General features: G+C 49.6%; 1 protein-coding gene across 1 annotated transcript; it reads right to left on the bottom strand.

The window, feature by feature from the left end:
- Positions 1 to 49: 49 nt before the first annotated feature.
- On the bottom strand, positions 50 to 27,117 carry CLCN6 (chloride voltage-gated channel 6; the record flags this gene model as incomplete). Its single annotated transcript, XM_079696857.1, has 23 exons — positions 50 to 130; positions 2,581 to 2,706; positions 2,851 to 2,958; positions 4,562 to 4,718; positions 4,849 to 5,006; positions 5,800 to 5,986; positions 7,001 to 7,107; positions 7,198 to 7,357; positions 7,495 to 7,648; positions 7,910 to 8,036; positions 11,141 to 11,267; positions 11,808 to 11,974; positions 12,248 to 12,361; positions 13,185 to 13,317; positions 14,399 to 14,457; positions 15,475 to 15,542; positions 16,191 to 16,317; positions 16,952 to 17,058; positions 18,858 to 18,924; positions 19,495 to 19,560; positions 19,917 to 19,982; positions 26,174 to 26,233; positions 27,031 to 27,117. The coding sequence occupies 23 exons, from the start codon at positions 27,115 to 27,117 to the stop codon at positions 50 to 52; spliced, it is 2,613 nt and encodes an 870-aa protein (XP_079552983.1).

Here is a 27,117-nt window from a genome sequence, read left to right as displayed (position 1 = left end):
CTCCCGGAGAGGACGGGCTGGCACGTGGCGACAAGGCCGAGCCGGGCCGTCATAGGGTCTGGTAGTGCTGCCGCAGCCGTGCCTGCAGAAACTCGTGTGTCAGGTTGTGCCGTGTGATGACCCCAACGATCTAGGACGAAGCAAAAAAAGACCCAAGTCACCTGCAGAGTGAACCCCACTGGGACGAGAACACGAGGGACAGGAGTGGACAGAGCTTGCCCAGCCCGTCTCAATCAACGGCAGGGCCAGAATCAGGTCCCGGAAGGCCGGGGACAGGCCTGACAACATGATCAGGACACTCATTTCAAAGGCCACCTAATTTCTAAATGGGAATGAGATAAAGAGACAACTCGCGATCGCAAGCTGGAGGCCGATGGGACAAATTTAGCTCCAAACGGTTTTAGTTGGGCCGGCTAGAATCTGAATGTGAATGTCTTTTTAAACAGGGCCCACGCTCTCTAGCTTCTCAGCCACCACACCCAGCCCGCTTGGTGTGCGTGTGCAAGACGCAGAGCCCAGGGGAGGCTTCTGAGAGGCGGTGACCCCTGCTCCAGCTCAGAAATCCCATCTTTCAGAACTACCTGAGTCACTGTGATATTGGGATTTATAATAACACATATCTGGACTTTGTCCTAGTTCCTGGCACAAAGCTCTTAAAACTCTTGGCATTTCCTAAGTGATGAGTAATAAGGGTGTCTTATTATTCATAACAAGCCCCTTTCAACCACCCCAGAGTTTATGTTAATGAAGTAACTTTTAGAAAGCCCTTAAGGATGGAGGCTGGTTTCCCAGGGAACCAAGTGTGTGACTGACTAGAAAACTGGAACTTTCATTCCCACCCCCCTAGCTGGGGGAGGGGAGGGCTGGAGGTTGAATCCATCACCAATGGCCAATGATGTAATCAATCATGCCTAGGTCATGAAGCCTCTGTTAAAATCCCTGAACTACAGGGTTTGGAGAACGTCCAGGCTGGTGAACACGTAAGGTGCTAGGTGGTGCCAGAGAGGACGCAGAGCTGGGCACGCCTTCCCCATCCCACATCCCTTGCCCGGTGGATCTCCTCCATCCGGCCGTCCCGGGGTTACTGAATTACTGTTTACTATAAAAGGATATAAGTCACTGTCTTCCGGAGTTCTGTGAGCAGGGGGTCATGGGAACCTCCTATTTACAGCCAGTCAGGAGCACAGGTGACAACCTGGACTTCCCGTTGAAAACTGAAGTCGGGGGGAAGGTGGGTGTGATGAACCGTCTTGTGGGGCTGAGCCCTCAATCCGAGGGGCCCGACGCCGCCCCCAGCACACAGCGCCAGGGCTGAGTTGAGTTTAGGATGCCCAGCTGGTACCCGGAGAACCAGAGAACTGCTTTGTGTGGGGAACACCCGGCCTCCTCCGCCAAGCCAGTGACAGCAGCACAGCAGAGCAGGAGTCCAGAGAACCAGCGTCCTCCCTAAACGGGTATTTTCCACAGTCGGCGCGGTGACTCACAGCTGTCACTGAGGTGGGTGTCCCACACCATAAACTGCGTTAGGACCGTCAGCGCGGCTGTACTTCAAGGAACACGATCTGACTCCCTGCCGCTAAACCCGTGTAAGGACACGCCGTGCCGTCGGAGGTCCTGCTGTGACCCTCACTTTGGAGAGGCGTCACTTCCTGGAGGGCAACGAGGCGACACCCACCGAAAGCCTCAAACAGGTGACCATTTATGGTGAAATTTAACTAGATATTGTACAACAGAGGACAACTGAATAAGTGACTGGACTGCCACGCAACAGAATGCTCTTGAGCTGTCAAAGTATCCCAAGTGAACACTTTCTGCTGTGGAAAGTCATTTCCTATAGATTAATTGAAAATTTAAGGTATCAAACAGGATAAATAGTATAAACATCTTCACTAAACCCTGACATATAAAACCTCTATGTCTAGACACAGAGGAAAAAAACGAGATATACTCTGAAAAGTTAACGTGGCTGCCTCTACAGAGATAAGGATTTGGCATTTCTTTTTCCTGCCTATCTGTATTTTCATATTTTTCTACAAACACCAATGTTTGTGGAATAAGAAAAACAGTTCTAAGAAAAAGAAAACAATGGAAAAATCTGTAGCAATAATTACTAGGTATTTTACCTTTCAAAACTCTCCAAGTATTTTGTCTGAAACTCCCTCATTTACTGCTACAAATTCCCATAACAGGTGGGGAACTGACCCCCTCCTCAAGGAGGCGCCATCAGGTCAAGGGTGGAGAGGAAGCTTTCAGGACGGAGACAAGGCCCTAAGCGCTTCTGGGCCTCAGGAGGGAAGACCAGTGAGACGCCGGCGACATCTGCCGGCCACACAGGAGACGGCGTAGAAGAAACATCCCGGAGGCAAAGGGGAAGGTTCCTGAAGCTACCCCAGTCTCCCCCTCCACCCCTGGGCCCCTCACTCCCGGTGGGGAGCCACAGAGCAGGTCGGGTCTGAGAAGTCTCCCTGCGGGATTCTGCTGCTCCTTCCTGGGTGAGAGGCCCCGCCTCCCCGGCAGCACTGCCTTTAGAGGGTCTTTTTCAGAAGATGCGGCCGCAGGCACACGCGCCCTCACGCTCACCTCTCCCACTGCATTCACCACGGGCAAGTGCCGCAGGCCCATCGTTCTGAACAGGTTGAAAACTTGGGAGACGTGGGTGTTGGGGGAAACAGTGAAGGGCGCGGGGTTCATGTACGGGGTGACGTCCTGCAGAGGAGACAACACAGGGGACCTGTGGCCTGTCCTGCCCGCCCAGGATCAGAGGCCAACCGTGCAGACGAGCAGCGGTCCACGCGGGACAGGCCCTCGGCCTCCGTGCCTGGCCCCGTCCCCAAGGGAAGCCCGTCTCACCACGATCATGCGCGGGTTCAGCAGGGTCAGGTCCAGGTCATGGATGTCGGGGTACCGCGGGTAATCCTCGGCCATCTCAGCATAGGAGAGGCGCGGCTGGCTGGCGCTCTGCAATCCCAACCGAGACAGTCCTCGCACCGCATGCGGCAACTGGCAGGGTCACCTTTAGAGACCCCCTCCCTCTGCGTCTGAGAGCAGGACGGGGCAGAGCAAGGGCCAGAACAGGTGCCGCACAGCCAGCTCTCCGCCGATTCCCAGCTGTGTCTCCCTGGGCCAGTCCCCTAATCTCTCCGGACTTCCCTTTCATCTGTAAAACAGACCTGAGCTATTCCAGAGTTTCAAGGAGAAAAGTGCTAACTAATAGTAGCTGTGTGGGGTGACTTGTGTCACCCCAGAAGGTACGTCCGAGTTCTAACGCCTGGTACCTGTGAACGTGGCCTCATTGGAAACAAGGCCTTTGTGAATGGAATCAAGTTAAGATGAGGTCATCCTGGAGTAGGGTGAGCTCTAAACCCAATGACTGCTGTCCTTCTGAGAGAGGAGAGGACACACAGGGAGAGAGTGGGTGACGAGGAGGCAGACGTGAGTGGGGAGCCTCCAGTCGAGGCAGCCCGAGGACTGCTGGCTCCCACCACAAATGAGGAAGGCGCCTCCGGAGGAAGCACGGATCTGCTGACACCTGCTCTTGTCCTGTGGCCTGAGAACTCTGAAAGAATACCCTGCTGTTGTTTGAAGTCACCCAGTTTGCGGCGACTGGAAGTGGCAGCCACAGGAGACTCACACGGGAGCTTCGCTACTCCTCCTGCCTTCTGAGCCTCCTGGACTTTCCCTCAGTTCTCACTGCTGCGGACTGTCAGTGGGCAGCTGGGCCGCCACTACCAGCTCTCGAGCGGGGCTCAGGAAGCACAGGTGCTAGTCACTGCCCTGCCCCGCTCTCCTCCCCTTAACTCCCCTCTGCATACAGCCCTCCCCATCCACCACTGACTCGGGCCAGCTCTGGCGGCTCCTGCGTGCAGGCAAGGCCCTGTGTAGTCTGGCCCACTTTATGCCTCCAAATTCTCTGTCCCCTGTGCTCTGCACGTGACCTTTCCCCCATTTCAGCAGGACTGGGCCTCCCCACAGGCCACACCCCCAAGCCTGAGCCTCTCCACCCATGGCCTTTTCTGTCCTGCCCATGGGAGCTGCTCTTCTGCAGGCCAGTGAGACCACGAGTGACCTCAGCTGGCTGCCCACAGGCAAGACCCAAAGCAGGAGAGTCAGTTTGGAAACTAGTCCTCTGCGTGACTTTTTCAGGCTCCATCTGCAGGGGTGAAGTGTGTCCCAGGTCGCTATAGGGACCACTTTGAACACAGCCCACCCATGCCTGCTATCTCGACAAAAACCAGAGAAAAAAGAAAACTACAGGGGAACTGATGAGAAGAAGGGTATTTCTCTGGATGACACATGTAACAAAGTTCATTCATGGCAGAGATTAAAGGCAGAAACTATATTAAGAGCCCACCGGCCAGAAGGACACTTAGCCACGGGTGAGGAGACTACGGGAAGAGGTGCTGGAGGGCAACTCGCAGCCCTGCTCGGTCTCAGCGCAGGGACCCTGCCTGCAGCGGGGGACACAGGGCCACACACACCGCTGGACGGCAGGTGCAGGGACTGTGCTCCTGCCACCCTCGTGCCTTCCAGAATCCTGGTGGGGACAAGAAAGGAGACTCACCGACTGGCTTTCAGAATAACAAACTCCTCGGACGAGCAGGGTGACAAGCTGTGAGCGCAGGATCAGGCCGTGGAAGGTCAGTGGGCGGAAGCGCTCCTCCATGGTCCAGTCTTCGCTTGGGGACTGGTCAGGGTATAGGTTGGGGTAGGGAGTGTATCTGTTATACAGAAACCAGACGCTGCCTAGGACACCCTCAGCAGGATCACTTCCCGTCCACGTCCCCGACCCCCACCCCCAATTCCGCGGGCGAGAGGCTGACGGCCCCGCAGGCGGCCGCGCTCCCTCACCTCCGCTCGAGCATCTGCTGCAGGAGGTCCTCCTTCTCGCCCGGGTCCTCGGAGGTCAGGTGCTCGTCGCACACGTTCCGCAGCTCGCTGGACGGGTAGGACTTCATGGACTGGCTCCGTCTGCGCTGCTCACCGGCGCGGGTGAGGATGCTGCACTTCTGTGGGCGGGAGGGGTGGCGACGACGGCCAGCTAGCGCGGGCGCACCAGCACCCACTCAGGTGAGGATGTGGGTGCCAGTGCGGGTCAACAGCACAGGCCTACGCCGTAACTGCAAGAAACCTTCACAGCGGCTCAGGGGCTTGTGATCCAAAGGAGCCCCTCGGAGCCCAAGGTTTTTGCCAGCCCAACACCCCTACTCCTTTGATTTGGGGACAGCGTCTCAATGCTCCTACGTCATGCCTTGGTGGTCCTGTCAACTGACGTGCCCCCCAGCCTCCGAAGCCAAGGGTGGGCACGTGACCCAAGTGGGGCAGCGGGACTCTCCCTCAGCGCAGGTGCCTCCTGGTACCTGCAGAGGGGCCACCCACCACCTGCTCGCCCAGAGTGCACTGCTCCTGGCGCCTCGGCTTTCCTGTCCATCCTGCAGTTTCCAATGGACTTTTTTCTTTCTTAAGTAGGTCAAAGTCCATTGTTGGCAACCCAGAACTCTCCCCGATACAACCTGCACTGAATACTCAAAACTGATGTTTAAAACAACAATCTATCCACGTGCTGGCTGGAGTGGGAAGGAACACATATCCTGATGGCCTAACACAGTCCTGACTCACTGCGTGGTCTATACTCGCTGTCCAGTCCACACTCACTGTCGCGTGCAATGAAAAGAGTGCTGACTTTCACAAGAGCCAACCGGGGCCACCCCATCTACGGGGTGTGACAGGCACGGGATCACTGTGGGCGGCAGGGGACCACCTGTCCATTGCCCACCTCTCCTGAGGGGCCGTTGCCTTTACCTTGTACTTGATGTTGTTACTGATGAGCTGGTTGCCCTTCATGAACTCCTTCTCGTTGCCCCGGTTCTCCGTGACCACTGGGAAGGCGTGGTGGACAGTGGTGCGCAGGATGCTGACCAGAGACTGGATGCGGGTGTGCGGGTAGACGTAGGTCAGGTTGGGCTCCATGATGTCGCTGGCTCGCAGTCTGGGAGAGGGAGGGAAGCGGTCCAGACTCACGACAGAGTCCACGGCGCCGGGAGCAAGCCACGACGGAGCTGCGCTGCCTCTCCTGCACTGCCTGGACCACTTGGGCCCCTTTTCTGAACCATCTCTAGCAGCTCCTTGAACACACCCGTTCCCTGGTACTTCCATCCCCTTCGCATATGCTGTTCCCCATGCCTGGAATGCCCTTCCGTGCTCTGTCAGACGCTTGGGCCAAGACCCTCAGCTCGATATGAACGTCCCGCCTCCACAAACCTCATCCGCTTGCTCAGGGGTTTGGCCATCGCTCGTCAGCACCCCCTGGAACATGCCAGTATCACCACTGAACTGCTCATTATACTGGAATTAAAATAAAAATGTTTGGGCGTCCCTTTAGACCAGGGATGGCAACTGTCACCCACAGGTCCAATCTGGTCACGCTCGCTTGTTTACAAGTTGTCTGTGGCTGCTTCTACACTAAAGCAGCAGGACAGAGGGCACATGGCCTACAGAGCTGAAAATATTTACTATCTGGCCCTTTCCAGAAGTTGGCTGACCCCTATGTTAGACTTTAAGTGCCTTGCACGATCCCAGACATGGGAGGCCTGAACTATCTGTTGGCTGACGGATAAGCTGGTGATTATGCCCAGAGGAATCACTGCTGATAGGACGACACCTCGCTGGGCACACACGAGGCAGCTAGTTCTCACTCACAGGGCTTGGACCCTAAATTTAAACATTCAATCATAACACTTCCTATTTAACCAGAATGCCACAGCGGCCGAACCATCCATGAAGAGGCCCTGCCCACCCCAGTCCCCAGCTGCACGGGGCCGCTCCACCAACCCGAACACACTTGGGTACAGACGTGCTTGCTGTTGGAAGGACCTTGCTGTTGTTACTTACCTTCTTCCAACCCAAGAATCTGAATGACCATTTCCTACCTAATACAAACATTCCTGGGCCCTAAAGCCTGTAAATTCTGGAACTAGGACATGAAGAGAAATCCTGGCCTTACTTGTCCATTTCTACCTCCGTCTCCCATTCTAGAAGCGGCACGCCTCGCAGGCCCACGTGGATGTCATAAATGCCCTTATTGAAAAAGTCCCCTGTCCATTTGGCCACCTGAAACACAAAGCAAAGGCTTGAAAAGAGGCTGCTGTGGGAGAACGTGGCCCTGAACCTGAAGGAGGCCTAGACGGGGGGCGTGCTCACCATCAGGGTGATCATAACAGGGAGGCCGTACGTGATCTCGTTGGTGGACTCAATCAGGATGACCGTGAGACTGATGCTCATACGGACGACCCCGCCCAAGAAAGCCGCAGCACCAATCAGGGCAAAGGTTCCCGAATAGATATGGCCCAATCCAATGTAGCTGGTGAAGAAAGAAACCAAGAACGTGCCTTAGAATCATATTGGGGGTGAGGGAGGGAGTTATGATTTGCACCCTTGTGCATACGTACTCAAGTGCACGCTCAGGCACATGCACGCACACACACACACACACAGTACCTTTTGAGAACGTTGGCAACTAAACGTCCAAAAGCAGCTCCACATAGCAGGGAAGGCACAAAAAGGCCACTTGGAACAGAAATGCCGTAAGTCCAACATGCAAGCATGAAATAGAGGACGAAGAACAACGCCAGAGTGATGGGGCTAAAAGTACCTGCAAAGCCAGAACAGATCCACCTGAGTCCCACTGAAATGCCTGCCAAGGCCCACCAGACTGCGTTGGCTCCCACCAGGTCCTTCTGCGCCCTGACCGGTTCACCTCCAGCACCAGAGGCAGACACCCCAATCCTGTCTGGGTTGGCGTTACCAACGAAAAGCCCTGTTCTCGCTCAGAATGAAGGGCATGTCTGGCTCTGTCTGACAGAGGAGTAACAATTTGTTCCCTACCCCAAACCCCACCCTCCCGGATACTCACTATCCTGGTGGAAAAGCTGAAGGATGCCAGACTCCTGGGGGTTGAAAAAGAGTGTGGCCATGTCATTGTAGGTCTCATTGGGACAAAAAAAGGTCTTGATGCTGGAATTCACTTCTTCTGATGTGACCTAAGAAAAAGGAATCAAAAAGTCAAATAAGGGCCCCTGGGTAGGGCATTTGAGACTTCAAGTGGGATGTCTCCAGCGAGGTCGAAAAAGTCTGGTGTGCAAGCTTTACCCGTAAATTAAACAGGCAGCAGGAAAAAGATCGATCCCCAAGAGCAGCCAACCGTGAGACGGTGTATTCCTTGCGTTTTGAGAAAGAAAGAGTCAGGAGGAGGGCTCTGTTCATGCACGTTCGTAAAAAACGTGTAACTACACTTAGGGTTCACCAGGGTCTGGCTCTGCCTTCTCTCCCAGGGCTGATTTTGTCAGTGGTACTGCGGGAAGCCTGGCCCCAGAGCACCATGGACGGTGGAGGACGAGGCAGGGGACCGACAAGTGGTCGGGAGTGGACAGGCATCTGCGGAGGAGAGTCCAGGGCACAGCCTAACCTAACGCCCCAACTTTGTCCCAGATGGAAAAAGCCTCCACCCGAGTTTGCTGCAGAAGAAAACCCACATACACGAGGCGCGATGCAGACGCCACGCTCCTGGCTGCCTCTCCCACCTGGCTGAACAAAACCCAAGCTGGGAGAAGAGATTATTTCTCCACATCCCAGCTCTCTCATTCTCTTCATCGTTTTGTGTGAGGAGATGAGATCCGGGCACTGCTGGACTCATTATAGGGCGAGGGTATCTGTTTTCTGGTTGGCGATGTACAAGTAGCACAGGGGGCAGACCTCACGCCTCTCACTGGGCAAACAATTAGAGAGTGTTTCTTGCAAAGTTAACTAAGCATATGCAGACAGACTTTTCCTGGATTCCATTCTATCAATATTAATGACACTGTAAAGATGCCCTGATGTGGACCCTGTAACAATACTAGGTGATGATGGGTTTGTATAACCCTACCAGGTGGACCTGGCTGGGCAACACGGCCCGATGAAGGCTGCTGTAGGAGACAGGAGAGCGCCACCTATCGGCAGAACCTGGCAGGGAGGAGCTGGCAAAGGAGACGCGTGTGCCAAACAGTGAAGGCGGGACAAGCTGAGGCGACAGCTTAATCACCAGCACATGCAGTGTTTCCCAAACTATGCCTGGAGGAACCTAGTCCTGAAGGTGCTCTGGAAAGAGTCCTGTGGTCAAACGCATACAGAAGTATCACAGCACTTGCTGGAAATTGGTGTATCTGTGAAAAGCAGAGAACAGGCTCCATGATCAGGCGGATTTGACTCTCACGCTGCCACCCTCTAGTGACCTTGGGAAAGGTCTTTCATTTTGTGAAGCTTCCGTTTCCTCATCTATGAAATGGGAATAATACCCACCTCATGCTATATATTACTAGCTGGGTGATCTCAGGCAAGGCCTCAGTTTGCCTCAGTTTTCTCATCTGTAAAATGGGGACAATACTAGCCAACGTGGCAGTGGTAAGGACTAAGTGAGGTCATGTATGTACAGTGCTTAGTAGAACACCTGGCACACAACAAACATTCCAAACATTCCTAACACTTACTGGAACTTCAAAGGCCCTGAGAAATCCTGTATTAAAGAAACCTACTCAGCTCTGGTTAACCCATCTGACCACAGAATCCTTTTCCATTTGTTTGCTCTTGAATCACGTGTATCAGTGTTCCTTAGAACACACTTTGGAAAATACTGGTCTGGTAACGAGGTGGCCTTGGGGAATAGCCAGTAACAGGGATCAACAAACTTTTCCTGTGAAGAGCCAGACAGTTAATATTTGAGGCTGTGCAGGTCACATACAGTCTCTGTTACATGTTCTTCTTTTTTTTTTTTTCCCAACACTTTAAAAATGTAAAAACCATTCTTAGCTTGGGGGCTACACAAAAACAAGCAGTTGCCAAGGGCCAGATTTGGCCCATGGACCGCAGTTTGCTGACCTCTGACCTAGTACATTCTAGCCGTTCACTGACTGTTCCTGGGGACACAGAAGAGGCAGCCACTCAAGACAAAAGCCCAAAGGGGCTCAGAGGGACTCGAGTGGCTCCCCGGGGGCAACAAGACATGTACTTAGAGAACCTCCAGCCTCCACCCTAGAGGCCAGCTCTCAGATCCACCGGACTGGACCGAAAAACACAGGGTACAGTAAGCTCCAATGCCTACCTCACACAACCGGCTCTTTCGGGGAAAGGTGCTAGAAAACATCACATACTCCTAGGAAAGGAAAAGGAGAAATGCAAACAGGAGGCATGCGAGTAAATGACCTAAACCCAGAAAAACTAGAAGATGCAAGAAGAGCCAGGACCACTGTGTGCCCTGAGGCAGGCATTCCTTTCTCCCGTCTGAGGGGTGCCTCTCACATCCCGAGGGTGAGGCTGGCGGGCACCTTTCAGGGGTGGGGGGTCGAAGAGTAAACTGAGGTTCGGAGGAGAAGCAGACAGTCAGCATCCTGAACGTCTGTTTCCAATTAGTTTCATTCAACAAAGAGAGAGAGGGAGGGAAGGAAGGAAGGAGGGAGGGGGACGTGGGGGAGAGAGAGAGGGAGAGGAGTCCCCTCTATGAGAGCCAGGACTATTCACAAAAGTGAGAAAGAGAGGGCTTCCCTAGTGGCGCAGTGGTTGAGAATCTGCCTGCTAATGCAGGGGACGCGGTTTCGAGCCCTGGTCTGGGAGGATCCCACATGCCGCAGAGCAGCTGGGCCCGTGAGCCACAACTACTGAGCCTGCGCGTCTGGAGCCTGTGCTCCGCAACAAGAGAGGCCGCGACAGTGAGAGGCCCGCGCACCGCGATGAAGAGTGGCCCCCGCTTGCCACAACTAGAGAAAGCCCTTGCACAGAAACGAAGACTCAACACAGCAAAAATAAATAAATTCCTACCCCCAACACCTAAAAAAAAAAAAAAAAGTGAGAAAGAGAAAGTTTGGTGCACATTCTCTCTTAGGTAAAAAGACTACTACTACTATTCACAAAAGTGAAAAAGAGAAAGTTTGGTGCACATCCTCTCTTAGGTAAAAAGACTACTACAACAGCCGCCCCACCCCGGGCAATCTGAATCAGGTGTGGAACAATGAACCCAACACATTTATTAGCTCTAAACAGAGGCAAGCCATACACTTCCGGATTCTTCTGCTTCGCGTGTGTAGGACAAAGGTAGCAGGTGCACCAGGGTTACCTGGAGTGGGAAGGAGTCATTACCGACTTGACTTGCGGAAGACATCTGTCGGCATTCTCCTAACACCATGGAGGCCACAAACACCACCACGGTGGTCACCAGAGACACCAAGAGGCTCTCCAAGACTCTAGGAGGCAAAGCGCAGCTGTTACTGTGGATAAAAAGTCACCTGGTCCTGGGAACTCAAAAACTGCCTACCCCCAACCCTCCTTCCCCCCAAGAGCATGCAGAGCAGCCCCTGCTGTTAGCACGTGTGCAGAATTTATCAGTGACTTGCTGCATTCCAGCAATTTGCATGTAAAAAGTGGGTAGCCAGTAACGTGGGCTGCTGCGACCACATCATCTCTCTCCGAGGAATGAAAGGCCTTCCATTTTAAGTCCTGGGGCGAGAGTCTCATGAGAGTGCACCCCGTGGCGGGGCCAATACTGACTTTGTCATGTGTCCTGGTGGCCAAGTCCAGAGAGGCTGGGAGTGAGCCAGCGGCTCTGATATAAATTAAGCTCAGCCTCAGTCTTTTGGCCCGTCTGACAAACAGATTTCCATTTTCAGTCTTAGACATGACATGAAAGCTGGTGTGGAAAGTGGGGTCCATTCCCCGGGAGAGATGGCCCAGTCCACACGGGGCCTGGGGGGCCTCGGCAGGAGGGGAGGTGACTGTGTGGGTACCTGACGAGCTTAGGTTTCGGGTGCACGTTTCGCATACGGTACTTTGCAAGCCTCTTGTTCAGACAGTTGAATGTGGCTCCCAGGAGGCCCCCAACGACCCCCATCACGACGAAGAAACCCAAGTCCATAGCTGTCCAGAGATGACATTTTTTATCAGAGTCAGAGCACTGAGAGAAGGGGCAAGGGAAGGAGAGAGAAAAACCAGAGTGCCCATGAGAACAGGAAGGGACAGGAGCAGAAAAAGACAGAGACGAGAAGCGATCCTGCCTTCTCCCTGCGAGAGCCAAAGCAGTACTGGAATCCTGCCCACACTGAGCCCAGGGCATGCGGGAGACGACAGGGGCAGAGATGCACCTACCCTTCTGACAGCTTCTCTCTGGTACTTAAGAGCAATTTTCATGGGTCAAGAAAGAAATTTGGGGGGCAAGGACAAAACGTACCTTAAACTCGCCAAAGTTCAGCAATCCAGGGAGCTGGAAGGAACCCCAACTTCCAAACTGAATCCCAGAACGGAAGAAGTTGAGGGTGAAGGTAGCAGACATGGAGCAAAAGAGCTAGGGGACAGGTGAGAAAACAAGAACACTCGGTGGGGACAGGTCCTGCCTCCTCCCAGACGTGTCCCCACCAACCTCCTGCTCTGCACAGAGACCGGCCAACTCCAGGTCTGGACCCAGGGCCCTGATGACCACGGCAGTAGACACACCACAAGTGTGAGAAGTTGGCCATCAGGCTATTAGGAGTTTTCATTCAGCCTGTGGTGAAGGACTCTATTCATTTACAGCCTATTATGCACCAGACCCTGTGCCAAAAGAGGAGCGGTAAAGACCACAGGAAGAACGTGCTCCCCTGCGGGAGGAGACGGGGGTTCCCGTCAGGACCACAGCCGGTCTCACCGATCGGGTCGGATGGTTCGTCAGGAGAGAATAACAGCAGCTTGACTAAGGATGGGAAGGGTGTTAATACGGGAAGTACGGAAAAGTCCACAGTTTGGAGGTTATGGGCGTCTAGAGCAAAGGAGTGTCCAGTAACGTCAGCTCTCTTGGTCTCATCAGAAGCACAGGTTAACTATCGATTAAATGGAGCCTTTTATCACGGTGAAACGTCCCTCATTCACTGTGATTCAAGGTGATTCCCCTTGTCTCAAAGTCTCCTTGAACATGAAGAAACGACCACACCAGCCTTGTTTTGCTGAGTGTTTGCGTGGTGCACCTTTCCTGTTCCCCTTATTTTCAGACATTTGTAACTGTATTTAAAGTATGACTCTGGTAAACAGTGAAAGAGGAAAACAAAAAACAGCTACTGGTAAATGTAACGGGTAAGAGGTGTCCAGTTTAAATCTGGGGGGTGTGGTTAAGCTCAGGGGAAGGTCTTCCTCACCACTTTCCACGTGAGCCCTTGGTTCCAGAAGGATGAGCCCTCCTCCAGACTAAACAAGGTACCCCCAATTGGGGCCCCGAAAGCTGCAGCGACCCCGGCGGCCGCCCCTGCTGATACAAAATCCCGCTTGTCTCTGAGGAGAGAAAGGAGAGACGGTTTATCTGAGAAATAGCCCTCAGGCTGCAAAAGGCAAGTTTTCACTTCCTTATGCACTGACATTTTACCATCTCGAGACCCATGAACAGTCAAGGCTCATGACGGGCAGGTCTCTGGGGAGGCAACTCGGCAGCCAACGCAGTTAACCTACGAGCCAAACGCTCTCCCCAGGAGGAGCTCCGCCAGGTGGGGGGACTCCCTGATGCCCGTCGACTCTGAACATGGATTCTCAGGAGGCAGAGTGGAGGGTTCTGGTGTCACCGCTGAGCCACTGGCTCATCAGACCCTCCTTCCAGAAAGCTCAGCACCAGAGAAAACGTACAAGTGTGGCTGTGAGCAGAGGGGCAGGTGATAGTGACCGGCAGGAACACCGAGGTGAGAAGGTGGACCGCAACCCGGACCCTGGGCCCGACTGCAAGGGCCTTGCCAGGTGTGCAGGTCAGTAACACACGCAAATCCCACGGGCTGAAGAGTGCCCAGAAGCAGCCTTCCAACCCCGAGACGCAGCTGACCAAGCAAATAAACTCCATTCTTTTTTTTTTTTTTGCGGTACGCGGGCCTCTCACTGTTGTGGCCTCTCCCGTTGCGGAGCACAGGCTCCGGACGCGCAGGCTCAGCGGCCATGGCTCACGGGCCCAGCCGCTCCGCGGCATGTGGGATCTTCCCAGACTGGGGCACGAACCCGCGGCCCCTGCATCGGCAGGTGGACTCTCAACCACTGCGCCACCAGGGAAGCCCATAAACTCCATTCTTGATAATATGCCTGTGGACTTTCCTGGTCGTATGTTTGATCTTGGACCACATTCTTCGTTGTCTGAGATGCTTCTAGGCCTTACGTTATGACAAAATGGAAGCCATGATGCCTGCTTGGCCCTTGTGCTCCTAATCTTCAGAAGAATAATTCAAAGCCCACCTCCTTCTGGACGGTCGGGTTTTGCACACAGCCCGCCCAGCAGGGGAGAGTGTGAGTCGGACTAGAGCAAGTGTAGGGTCTCAGTGGCAGTAAATGAACAGCTTGTTTTTTCCAAAAAAAACCCCAATTTCCAACCTTTCCATACCTGTCACTTCGGAAATAGGGGAAGTTAAACTGGATCTTCCGTAAAGAGATGCTCTGAAACTAGAACAAGAGAAAACAAAGTCAGAGAGGGGCCCGAAGCCGCAGGCATCCACAGCGCCGGGGAGTCTCTGTAGCCTGAGCGCGTCTGGGCAGGGACTGCGAGAAGGAGTTCAGGGCAGCAGATGGGAGAAGAGAGGTGGCTTCGGGGAGGAACTGCTTTTCCTGCCCCCCAATTTCTAGGTCCCTCAGAAACCACATTTTGTACATAGAGAGCGAGTCCGAAAGGAAAAGGGGAAAGAGCTGAGCGAAGGGTTGGGTGGAACTGAAAGCTGCTGCAGACGTTAACGGGGCAGAGTCACCGGTGAAGGGCCAAGGGGGCCAACTCTTAACCTGCGCGACAAAATCTCAGGCCGCCGCACAGCAACTCCCTCCCCTTAGAACATGAGATGTAAACGTCTGTAAGTGACAGTTCACAAGGAACTGAGGCTTCTCCACGTGGATCAGCCCGTGAGAATGGGGTCCTGGGCGAGCTCCTTGGCCTCCCTAAGCCTCAGCTCATCCTCTGAGAAGGAAGATGATAAGGACAACTCAACCCTTGAGGTGGCTTTAAAGAAAGGAGCCAGTATATGAGAGTCTGGCCCGGACAGCACTAACGCTAATGAACAGCAGCTGTTACTCCTGCATTGCTTCCAAAGGAATCGGCGGAGACCTGCGCCTGAGACCATCTCAGCCAAGGCTTCCAGCCTCTCCTGAGATGCTCCACAAAGCCACCCTGTGTGGACGTGCTCGGCAAAAGCTGTGGGAGCACCGGGTGACTTTCATTTGAACAGACTTTCTCTCTGTCCCATTCCTACTCCTAGGACTCAGCAAGGCCTCGTGAAAGCCTCGAGATACCAGCTACCTGCTCTCCTAGGAGACAGACCACATCGTTTTCTTGTCAACCCAAAGTGACAGGAGATTCCGAAGCCTTGCTGGGATGCTCCCGATGGATTTTTTCCAAATTCAACCACAGACACGCCCCTGTGCAGGAGGCCCACGCACAGGGGTAACCCGCCCCCGCAGACCATCAACCCTTACCTGCGGGAGGCCAGCCCCTACCACTGCTCCACTGTGGATCATGGGGCCTTCCTTCCCCACAAAGAGCCCTGGAACAGGTAGAAAAGGGGGAGGCCATCAGTGAGCACAGAACGGTCTGGGTCAGGAGAACTTTGTTACATAGACCTTTCTCTTGACAATTATAAAACAAAGATGATCCTATGACTTTGTACGAGAAAGAGTGAGTCAAATTCCCATCAAACAGGAGAAAATAATCTTGAAATTCTACATCGGGGGTCAGCAAACCATAGCCTGTGGGCCAAGACAGCCTTGCTGCCTGTTTTTATACAGCCTGAGAGAGCTCAGAATGGTTTTTACATTCTCACATGGATACGTTTTAAGTTTATGTAAGTTTAAGCACCTACCTACTAGCTTCTTTTCTTGCCTCTTGGCCCACAAAGTCTAAAATATTTACTATCTGGCACAAAAACTTGCTGACTTTGCTAAAAGCCAACTCCACAAACCAATCAGACATTCGTTCTACTTCAAGACTCAGTGGTGTGCTGGTCAGATATCTCTGAATGGTAACTAATTCACAGCGTCTGCATTTAAAAAATAACCCATCAACAAACAGTGAAGAAACCCGTTTGAGGCCGGGGCCTTCAAATCCGAACCTACTCAGTGTACACACATGATGCTTCTTGTCATCTTCGCCCCTTGAACGCTTCAAGGATAAAGGTCAGAAAGACGCTCCTTACCTCCAGCCACACTGAACAGCACTCCAAAGACTTTGCAGAGCAGGGTCCGGAGACGCACGATTCCGGGCACCTTCACACCATTCAGATAGCATTTGATCTCGGGTATCCCAGAACCCGCTGCCACTGGCTGATGGGGAGAGCAGGGACACCCAGAAACTCAGACTCCACTGGGCCTACGGTTCACCCTGGACAGCCTCACTAAAGAGGGCGAACTGACCCTCTTCACCAGAGCAGCACCCACCCCCCTGCCCCCCCGTGGGCCTATGAAACCAGAGGCTGCCCCTGCCCCCCGGGCTTCTGACTCAGTAGGTCTGATGCATTTCTAGCAAGTTCCTGGTGATTCAGCATCACCTGGGGGGACCTTTCAACAATCGATGCCAGCCTTCACTACCGAAGAGTCTTACCTCATTCGTCTAAGCTGGGTATCAGTCACTTTTAAAGTTATTTTAAAGTCTTTTAAAGTTTAAAGTATTTAAGTTTGAAGTGTTTTAAAGTTATTTAAAGTCATTTTTACCATTCCCCAGGTATTTCTAATGGGCTACCAAGGTCGAGAACCAACCTCCTCGTCTAGATTGTTCCTCTTTAATCTCACCAGAGGCTGAAACCACTTTCAGAAAACATCTCTAAGTGAACGAGAGACCACTTTTTCTATGGGAATCTATATTCGAAGTCTAAATCAGTTTCTTGACATTTCAAAAATGGAGATGGAGAAAATGAGCGCAAAACCTCATGAGCAAAAAGGCAACACCCCACCACCTCACCTCAATTAGGACAAGAAGGCTCGCGAAGAAGACAAAAGTCAAGTTGAAACCCAAGAGTTCAAGGAGGGACAGGGCGAGGCAGCCTTTCTGGCTGCACTCCTCCACCGCTACAGACGTGGGGTTAAGGAAACTGCCCGCTAGCTGGGGCGGTCCTACCGTCACTTGAAGTGAGGCAGCGTCTCCTCTCCTGAAGCACGGTGGCTGCTTACTGCACACCTTCCTGTTCTCCGTATATAAACTTAAAAAAAACACAACTGCCTGAGATGCCTCCTACGTTAGGAACCATTTTTAAACTATGAAATACTTAAAACGTTATGAGAGGTAAGGTACAGACACCTGTACTCCCACAGCCCATGCCTTGACAAATCTCAGTGTTACGCCACATTTGCTCCAGGTATTTTTTTTAAATGAAAACATCAGATACCATTAAAAACAACAACGACAACAACAAAACCCTTTCTGTTTCCCTCTGTCTCTCCTGAAAGAAACCACTAAGCTGAAACTCTTGCGCATCCTCCCCTGCAAGTTTCCATGTGCATCCACATTGTTCTAGGTGCTTCTAAAATTGAAACAATGGCAATTGCACTTGATGCACATTCTACAGCTGCCTTTTTTCTCTCCCTCAACGCTTTCTGAGAATTAGTCATGTTGATATAAAAGCTCTGGTTCATTTATTTTGACTTCTACATAAAACTGTATCATGTGAACATCAATTTTCCCACTCTCCCATTTGGTGTGATTTCGATCCTTTGCAATCACAGAGCTGCAATGAACATCTCTGTGCATGCCTGAGGGCCACATTTAGAACAGAAACTCAGGAGTCAGGAAGGTGCACCTTCCTATGTATTTAATTTTCATTTCCCTGCTGGTGGTGAGGTGAGCACTTTTCCACAGGTTTATTTACCGGCTAATTTTCCTCTTCTGAGAATTGCCTGTTCACATCCTTTGCTTGTTTTTCTATTGGGCTGTTTGGGCTTTTTTCTTACTGAGTTGCAGTTCTCCCTCTATTCTGGATACTAATTATTTGTCTCTTAAATGCACGGGAACAACCTCTCCTAGGCTGTAAACTTGTTTTTCAGTTTAGTTATGGTGTTTTATTGCTGTTTGGGGTTTTTTTTGTGTGTGTATAAACAGAATATGTACTTTGATGTGGTCAAGTTTATTGAGCTTTTCCCCTTCACTCTGTGCCTCCTGGAGTCCTTAGAAATTATTCTGTACTCTCAACATTACATAGTCTCTTCAAGTTTTGTTTCGCCTATTGACATCTTTAATCTGGAATTAATTTATAGTACAAAGAATCTAATTTTGTATTTTTCCAGGCAGATAACTGATGTCCCAGCATCTTTTATTAACTAATCCATCCTTCCTCACTAATTTATAACACTAACTCTGTCAGTCACCGCATCTCCACATGTGTGTGGGCCAGTTTCTGCTTCTCTATTATTTCCCACTGGTCTAATTGGGTATTCCTGCACCAATATGATACTGTTTCAATGACTGTATCTTAAATGATATGTCTTGACATCTAGTATGGCTAGTTCCCTGTCTGTTGTTCAAAACTGTCTCAGCTACTTTGGGCTCTTTACTATTCCACACAAATTTAGGAAGAGACTTTTCGAGTTCCAGCAACAAATCTATTGGAATTTCCATCGGAACCACAATGAATTCATAGATTGATCAGGGAGAACAGGCATCTGTGCTTCATGTCTTACTAACCATGAACATGAGCACCTCTCTATTAAAGTCTTCCTCTCGTGTCCTTCGATGATAATGAAAAACCTCAAACCCAAGTGGCTAATACGTAGCTCTTCAAAGATCACGTCTGCTGTTAGACTCACTTCTAGACAGGAAAGCAGAGTCAGCAACTGCTGACGTCCGGAAACACCAAGACCCGTGAAAAGGATACACGCCTGCACCACTCCGAACTTGAGCTGGGTGAAGAGCCGTACAAAGAAGTCCACGAAGAGACCCACCTGTGAAGAGCACGTGGGCGGTCACCCAGGTCTCCCCGCTGTCACAGGCACTCCCCTTGAGGCACCGCCCCTTCCCCCCACTGCCTGTTCTCGCTGGTCACCTGCACCAATGTTACCAACAGGCCACGCGTGAACAGGCTTTCCTTAGTCACTGTGGCTACAGGAGGGTCCCACCGGAGCCTGGCGCCACAGCCCCTCCAAGCACAAAAGAAAGGGGTGCAGCTAAGTTCTCAGAAGGAGAGTTAAAGCACAGAGGGAAAAGGATGGTAAAAAAGATCGGAGACCAAGGAAGACCACCGGTGCTTGGAGAGGAACAGCACAGTGATGTGTGAGGGCCCGCTCCGCTCTTCCCAAATGCAGGTTCAAAAAGCCTTTGCGTGCGTTACAGGGCATCAGAGTTGCGTGGCAAGTATGAAAAAGTGTCAGGATTATGATTTTAAAGAAAGGAGCGGGGGGGGAGGGGAAGGCAGTCTCTGTTATAAAGACAAACAACTTATTCGCCGGCTGGAGCTTGCCCTCTGACCCCCTCCGCCCCTTGGCCCATCATCTCCCCACGCCCCGCCTGCTCACCAGCCCTGTGCAGACTCCAATGGCAAACACCATCATCCACTTCACCGCCTCATACCTGCGACCTTTCTGTTCACAAAGGAAAAAAATGACTCCGTTTATTGCAGGCTTACGATGACAGCAGGGAGGGAATACATCTCAGCCAACCAGTTTTAGACTAAATCCCATCCGGACAGCAAGCACGGTGATGATGTCTGGGGTGGCAGGTGCTTTACAGTGCAGGAATGAAGAACGCTAAGGGCCGGGCCAGGAGCACTGGCAGTGGGCACTCTGGTTGGCAGGTTGAAGGACTAAGTAATAAATGCAGATATCTCATGAAAAGGGTTAAGAGGCCAAGTGGTAAAGAAATTTACTTGAGTATTTAGAGCAGAAAAAGAAGCTGTCCTAAGACCTACTTGGTCCCAAGAGACCAATAAGGGACTCACCTTATTATCCATGGTCTCCAAAACTTCCAGGTAAGGGTCATTGATACAGCGATCATAATCCAAACTCTGAAAGAGGGACGCGTGTGAGTTTAAAAATAAAAAAAAAAAAGTCACAAGCCAATAGGAAGAATTACCAAAACCTGGAAAGGGATAAAACTCCCGGTTCCTGCCACTCAAACCACAGACGGCACAGCAGCACACAGGAGGCGCTTGTTAGAAACGCACACCCTCGGCCCCCTCAGACCTGCAGTATCGCAATCTGTGCCTTATACGGACATTTCAGCAGCACTGCTTTAGGTGTATACTTCATGCTTTAGGAAGTTTTTTGTTTTATTTTTAATTAAATTAAATTAATCAATTAATTAAATTTTGGCGGTGTTGGGTCTTTGTTGCTGCGCACGGGCTTTCTCTAGTTGCGGTGCGCGGGCTTCTCACTGCGGTGGCTTCTCTTGTTGCGGAGCACGGGCTCTAGGCGCGTGGGCATCAGCAGTTGTGGCGCGTGGGCTCTAGAGCTCAGGCTCAGTAGTCGTGGCACACGGGCTTAGCTGCTCCACGGCATGTGGGATCTTCCCGCTCAAACCCATGTCTCCTGCATTGGCAGGCGGATTCTTAACCACTGCACCACCAGGAAGTCCCAAGAAGTTTTAAACTACGTATTTTTAAGTGTCCTGTTTCTGCCAAACATTAAAAGACCTTCAGCTGTCACTAGTGTTACCCAACTTACTCTATTAGATGAACAAATACTTCAATTAACCAGAACCAAATTAATTTAGAAAGTTCTAATTTTAAGTATTTTCTGCAGTTCGTGTCTGTGAAAAGGAGGTTAGTCTCGAGACAAACGTGGAGACTGTTTTCCTTAAACTTCGCAGAACACAGCTGTTCTGCAAACGCTTTGCAGGTGGGCCAGAGTCATTTCAAGAAACAATTCAAAGGAAATAATTTTATTTCTACATCTTGCATGAGAAGCAGCAGTTCGGCACCAAAGGAAAACAGTCTTCTGGGTGCTCTCTCCCCATAACCTGTTGCTACCTACACGTCAGCTAGTGAACAAACTGGACACTGGCCCGGTGGCCACACTCCCAGGCAGGAGTTCAGAGTCAGCCAAACAAACACAGGTGTGACACGTGACAGTTTTTTCCATTTATATGACTACCCAAAGTCCAAATTCCTTTTTTTAAAGGGTCCTGGAGTAACAACAGGCGACTGATTAAATCCGTTATCATCCACCCTAATACAGAAGACTATATAGCCATAAAATAATTCTGACAGGTCTACAAAGACAGATGGGGAAAACGTGCAAAAATTAAGTAAAAAGGGCAAGATGCAAAATAAATAAATAAAGGCAGATGCAGAATAAAATGTATAATATAATCCTTTTTTGATTAAATAAAATTAAGATTTGTATGTTAGCATACAATGCAAAACATTTGGGAAAACTGTTAACAGTGGTTCTCTCTGGTGTTTTAGGAGGCATTCACATCTGGATATGATTTAAAATTCTCCCAGCAAACATGGTGTACTTTTTATATTAGAAACAAAATTGTTTTCCTGATTACAAAACAAAAAAACCCCAATCTGTAAACTATACTTCTGCTGGGAAACTAGACCCATCCGTGAATGACTAAATATATATATGTATTTATTTTTTTAAAAAAATTTTTTAACATCTTTATTGGAGTATAATTGCTTTACAATGGTGTGTTAGTTTCTGCTTTATAACAAAGTGAATCAGCTATACATATACATATGTTCTCATATCTCTTCCCTCTTGCGTCTCCCTCCCTCCCACCCTCCCTATCCCACCCCTCTAGGTGGTCACAAAGCTGATCTCCCTGTGCTATGTATGTATGTATTTAATGATTATATATGTATACACATACATATTCTACACATATACGTACATATAGTAGACCCCTGAACAACGTAGGAGTTAGGGGAAGCGACTTCCCACACAGTCGAAAATCCGAATTTTGCTATTTCTGCCTCAAAAATGAAGAAACTGATAAATGACTCACCCAAGGGCAAGAAGCTGAAACAGTTTGGATACCAGTTCTTTTGATTCCACATACTGTGATCTCTAATGGAACACAAAGTTTTCCCCACACTTAGTTAATTTAAATATCTGTAAAATGAAAATACAGGCACTGTATTTATTGGAAAAAACCTGCATATAAGTGGACCTGAGCAGTTTAAACCTGTGTTGTTCAGGGTCAGCTGTATGTATACACACACATATGTTCGTGTATATGTGTGTGTGCATATATACACACACATGTATATATTTTTTAATCAATTAACTGACATCACATTCTAGGAACAGAAAAAAATTAACATGTTGAAACTATGACTATCCTTCATACCAAATATGTATAAAAATCACTGGCAATTAATTATTTGCTTGATGGTTCTGTCTAATAACACTATGACTCCATAAACATTGAAAACGCTTGTAGATGTCCAGAATAGGCAAAGGTATAAAGATAGGAAGTAGATTAGTGGTTGCCTACAGTCAGGGGCAAGAAGAATGGGCAGTGACTGCTAACAGGTGCATGGTTTCTCTCTGGGTGATGAAAATGTTCTGAAATTGCTTCGATGATTGCACAACTCTGTGAATATACTAAAAAAACATTGCACTGGGGCTTCCCTGGTGGCGCAGTGGTTGAGAGTCTGCCTGCCAATGCAGGGGACACGGGTTCGAGTCCTGGTCTGGGAAGATCCCACATGCCGCGGAGCAACTAGCCCTGTGAGCCACAGTTACTGAGCCTGCGCGTCTGGAGCCTGTGCTCCGCAACGAGAGGCTGCGATAGTGAGAGGCCCGCGCACCGCGATGAGGAGTGGCCCCCACTTGCCGTAACTAGAGAAAGCCCTCGCACAGAAACGAAGACCCAACACAGCCATAAATAAATAAATAAATAAATAATTTTTTAAAAAAGGCAAAATTCCTTTAAAAAAAAAACATTGCACTGTACATTTTAAATGGGTAAATTGTATAGCATGTGAATTATGGCTCAATAAAGCTGTTAAAAGGACATTTAGAAACAAATGCAACACCAGAACACCAATCTTTTTTTTTTTTTTAATAAATTAGCTGAAAGCTTGACACTTGGTAAACAGGTACCAATAAACTATATGATCTGTTGTTAAAACCTGATATTGTTACTTCTCCTTTGTCATGACTAACTTCCTTTTTATTTCTGCTGTATATGTTGCTCTTTGGGTTGGGGAACTAAGAACTTTCTTAAAAATACAATTTGCATAGGTGGCCTGCAGGGCTGCTGCCCATGGTTATGAGCAAAAATGCCATCTGGCCATGAGGGCATATGGGAACTGAGATGTAGGCCAAATTCACTCAGGAAGGGCACCTTAGTGCTCACACAAAAAGCACCTTCAATGGGCCTTTAGCTGGGGTGCTGCAATGGCTCAGAGGGGGAGGCCTTTTATTCTAAGTCCTCCCAGCTCTGAGGGGTGCCTTTTTCTAACTCAAAAAGGCACTACAGGCTCTGTGACCCGTATGAAAACAATACTGTTTGGTAATGGCCCATCCCACAAATAGGGAGTTGTTATTATTCAAACCACTTATAATGAAAACAGATGTCAAAACAGGGACTCTAGGGACCTCCCTGGTGGCTCAGTGGTTAAGAATCCGCCTGCCAATGCAAGGGACACGGGTTCAAGCCCTAGTCCGGGAAGATTCCCACATGCCGCGGAGCAACTAAGCCCGTGTGCCACAGCTACTGAGCCTGCACTCTAGAGCCCACGAGCCACAACTACTGAGCCTGCAGGCCACAGCTATTGAAGCCCACAAGCCTAGAGCCTGTGCTCCACAACAAGAGAAACCACTGCAATGAGAAGCCCGCGCACCACAGCAAAGAGTAGCCCCCGCTCACTGCAAGTGGAGAAAGCCTTGGTGTGGCAGCAAAGACCCAACACAGTCAAAAATAAATAAATAAATTTATAAAAAAAACCAAAAACCTCAATTAAAAAAAAAAAAAAAGCAACAGGGACTCTAACATCTTGTAAGGCCCCCTAACTTATCAAAGAGTCAAGTATGTGCAATGAACTCTTTCTAAGGCAAGAAAGAACACATCTTAGAAAGAGCTTCAAAAGAAGGGTTTCCTAGTTGATCCCTCATAAATAAAATCTGGGCAGACTTTCCTGATCACGTGCCTAGCTAAATTTGCTCTTACACATAGCAAATGCTCTCAAGAAGCTCATATGCAGAGATGGTTAACTGAGAAATATTAACGACTCACACAAAAGGACATTAGCCCATAAAATTTACATAAATATGCATATCAGCTGAAAGGAAATGCATTACAAATATGAGTGCAATATAGTGAAAGGAGTGAAGGAGCTGGGGGAACAGTAGGTCAATGGAGCACAGATGCCTTAGTGAGCTCCCAGGAGTAGGATGAAGGCTGAGACAGTGTCAGTCATAGTAACAGGATGGTATCACCAGGCTCAGGCTCAATGAGGGAATGCAAGGTGACAGCACCAATATGGACTGCCTTATACTAATTCCTGCAAGTCTCTCAACTATGTACAAGCAAACAAATATTTAAGAAATACGAGACGATACATCAGTGGATACAGTGCTTTTTGATTGATTAAATGCACTCACATCAGAGCAGCACATTACACTATACCACTGTGGTACAGCTGGCAAGTTCTAGACTCCTAAAATTATTTTGTTAAGTCAATTGCAAGGGGAGAAAAAAAGATGAAGGTGGAATCTACCTCATCTTAAACCTACTCGACTTAAAAGATATATCACACAAATGCAATGTGAGGACCTCATCTGGAACCTGATTCAAACAAACTATTAAAAAGTACATATGACGTTTATAAGACAACCGGAAAATCTGAACACTGGTTATTTGATATCAAGGAATTATCATGAATTTCTTAGGTATGAAAATGGTATTGGGTTATGCTAAAAAAAAGTCTTCATATACTAGAGATATGCACTGAATTACTTATGGGTGAAATGATGTGATGTATAGAATTTCCTTCAAAATAATATGGGAAGGGGGAAGTGGATGGGAGCATACATGAAACAAGGTTAGGCATGAGCTGAATGGCTGTTGAAGCTGTGTGATGAGTACAGGGGGTTTCAATGTACTATTCTGCCTATTTTTGTCTACTATTCTGCCTATTTTTGTCTATGTTTGAAATTCTCTACAATAAAAGTTTTTTAAAAATTCCATGCGAAGCTATAAATCATAATAGTTACACTAAATTCTACGGCCAGAGTAAGATAAAATATTAGAAAGAAAATTAGTCTGGGTATGTTATTGCTCTAGGATATTGATTTTTTTAAGTCTACCTGACATTTTCTTTAAAGCACTAAACATAGACATGACTAAGCCCACTTCTTGGAATTGATCCTAAGGAAGCAATTAAGGATGAACAAGAAAGGATGGTCACAACGATTCAGTTCATAATATAGAGAAGTCAGATTAAAGAAACTGTGGCACAATGAAATGCTATTCCCCTATTTAGAAAGATATTATAGAAAAGTATCTATTGTTACAAAAATTCTTATCAACTGGGAGGGGAAAACATGTTAAGATAGTGTATTTAGTAGAGTCTCACTTTGTTACTTAAGAAAAAAACATGGGGCTTCCCTGGTGGCGCAGTGGTTGAGAATCTGCCTGCCAATGCAGGGGACATGGGTTCAATCCCTGGTCCAGGAAGATCCCACATGCTGTGGAGCAACTATGCCTGTGTGCCACAACTACGGAGCGTGCGCTCTAGAGCCCATGAGCCACAACTACTGATCCCGCGTGCCACAACTACTGAAGCCTGCACGCCTGGAGCCCGTGCTCTGCAACAAGAGAAGCCATGGCAATGAGAAGCCCGTGTACTGCAACAAAGAGTAGCCCCCGCTCTCCGCAACTAGAGAAAGCCCGCATGCAGCAACAAAGACCCAATGCAACAAAAAATAAATAAAATTAAATTGATTCTTTAAAAAAAAAAAAAAGCAAACAGTCTAATGGCAAACACATGCTCTTTCCAGGTTAAGGTGCCACAGATCTATGAGAGCCTGGAGACACACCCAAGACCCTGCTTTGGGGCTGAGGTGAGAAAAGGGCTTCTTAAACAGGCCCCTTCCCACAAAGAAGTTACATCTTACCCACTCACTCCCCAGGAGAGAAGGTCAAAGAGCATCTCTGGTTGGAATCCTAATGCTTTGCTCTGAAGTGAGCAGGTCACTCACTACTTATGTTACCCAAGACAGCATCTAAGAATCTTACCTCATAGTCTTTCCTTGGAAGGATCTCATCCTCCTCCTCCTGTGTTTCTCCAAGGATGGTCTAAAAAACAGATCCAGAGAAGGAAGACCTTTTTAATGGTTTTAAAAGTGGAAAGAGGCAGAAGTATTTACTGAAACCAGCTACTAGTTTCTAAATCATCTGGGGCCATTATCATCAAATGGGAACAAGACCTAAAAAAAAAAAAAAAAAACCTTTTGGGATGGGGGTGATGTGGTGGGGATCTACAGTCATCAGGTGAGCGCTTCATTCTACTTATGCATTCTCCAAATAACCTCTCATCTTCAGGACACTTCAAAGATGTCACTTGCCAGTTTAAAGGGGAAAGGGGAAAGAGTTCAGGTTCCGTCTGATAACATGCCGAGTCTGAAATCAGGAGGGACTTGTCAACTCTGGGGACGCAACAACTCAAATTTTCCCAGGGTGCTTTGCAGAGGGACGCTGGATTATCAGTGACCCAGAAAGGGTGAGGGATAGAGTGAAAAAGGGCTGGAAAAACTAAGCCAGCTGCATGATATGCACAAAGTCCAGCGAGGGGGCTCACTCCGAAAACGCTCGTTTCATTCAAAACTCCTTTCAGATAGAAATAAAAAAAATAAGGATGGGATTAACTGAAGCTGGCCTGGGCTCTCCCTCAGATTCCAGGGAGAGGTTCTGAGAAATGACCCAAGACTTGGGCACGTGAAGCCGGGCAGATGCTTCGAGAGCCCAGGCTGCGGTCCCCAGGCCCCACCCGCTGCCACCTGCGGGCCCAGCTCGGCCCGGCCCCACCCCCGGCAACGCCTCTCGCCGTCCTTAGCAACCGCCCCCTCCCCAGCCCGGCTCCACCCGTTTCTTACCAGCTCCTCGGGGGTGCGGGTCTCACGCTCACCGCAGCAGCAGCACCACCTGCAGCAGCAGCACAGGGATCCCCTGCACCCCGCCAT

The sequence above is a fragment of the Hyperoodon ampullatus genome, assembly GCF_949752795.1.
Source record: "Hyperoodon ampullatus genome assembly, chromosome: 2".
In the NCBI taxonomy this organism is placed as follows: Eukaryota; Metazoa; Chordata; class Mammalia; order Artiodactyla; family Ziphiidae; genus Hyperoodon; species Hyperoodon ampullatus.
The sequence above is the reverse complement of the archived record's forward strand: the minus strand, read 5'-3'. Positions and strand labels throughout refer to the sequence as shown.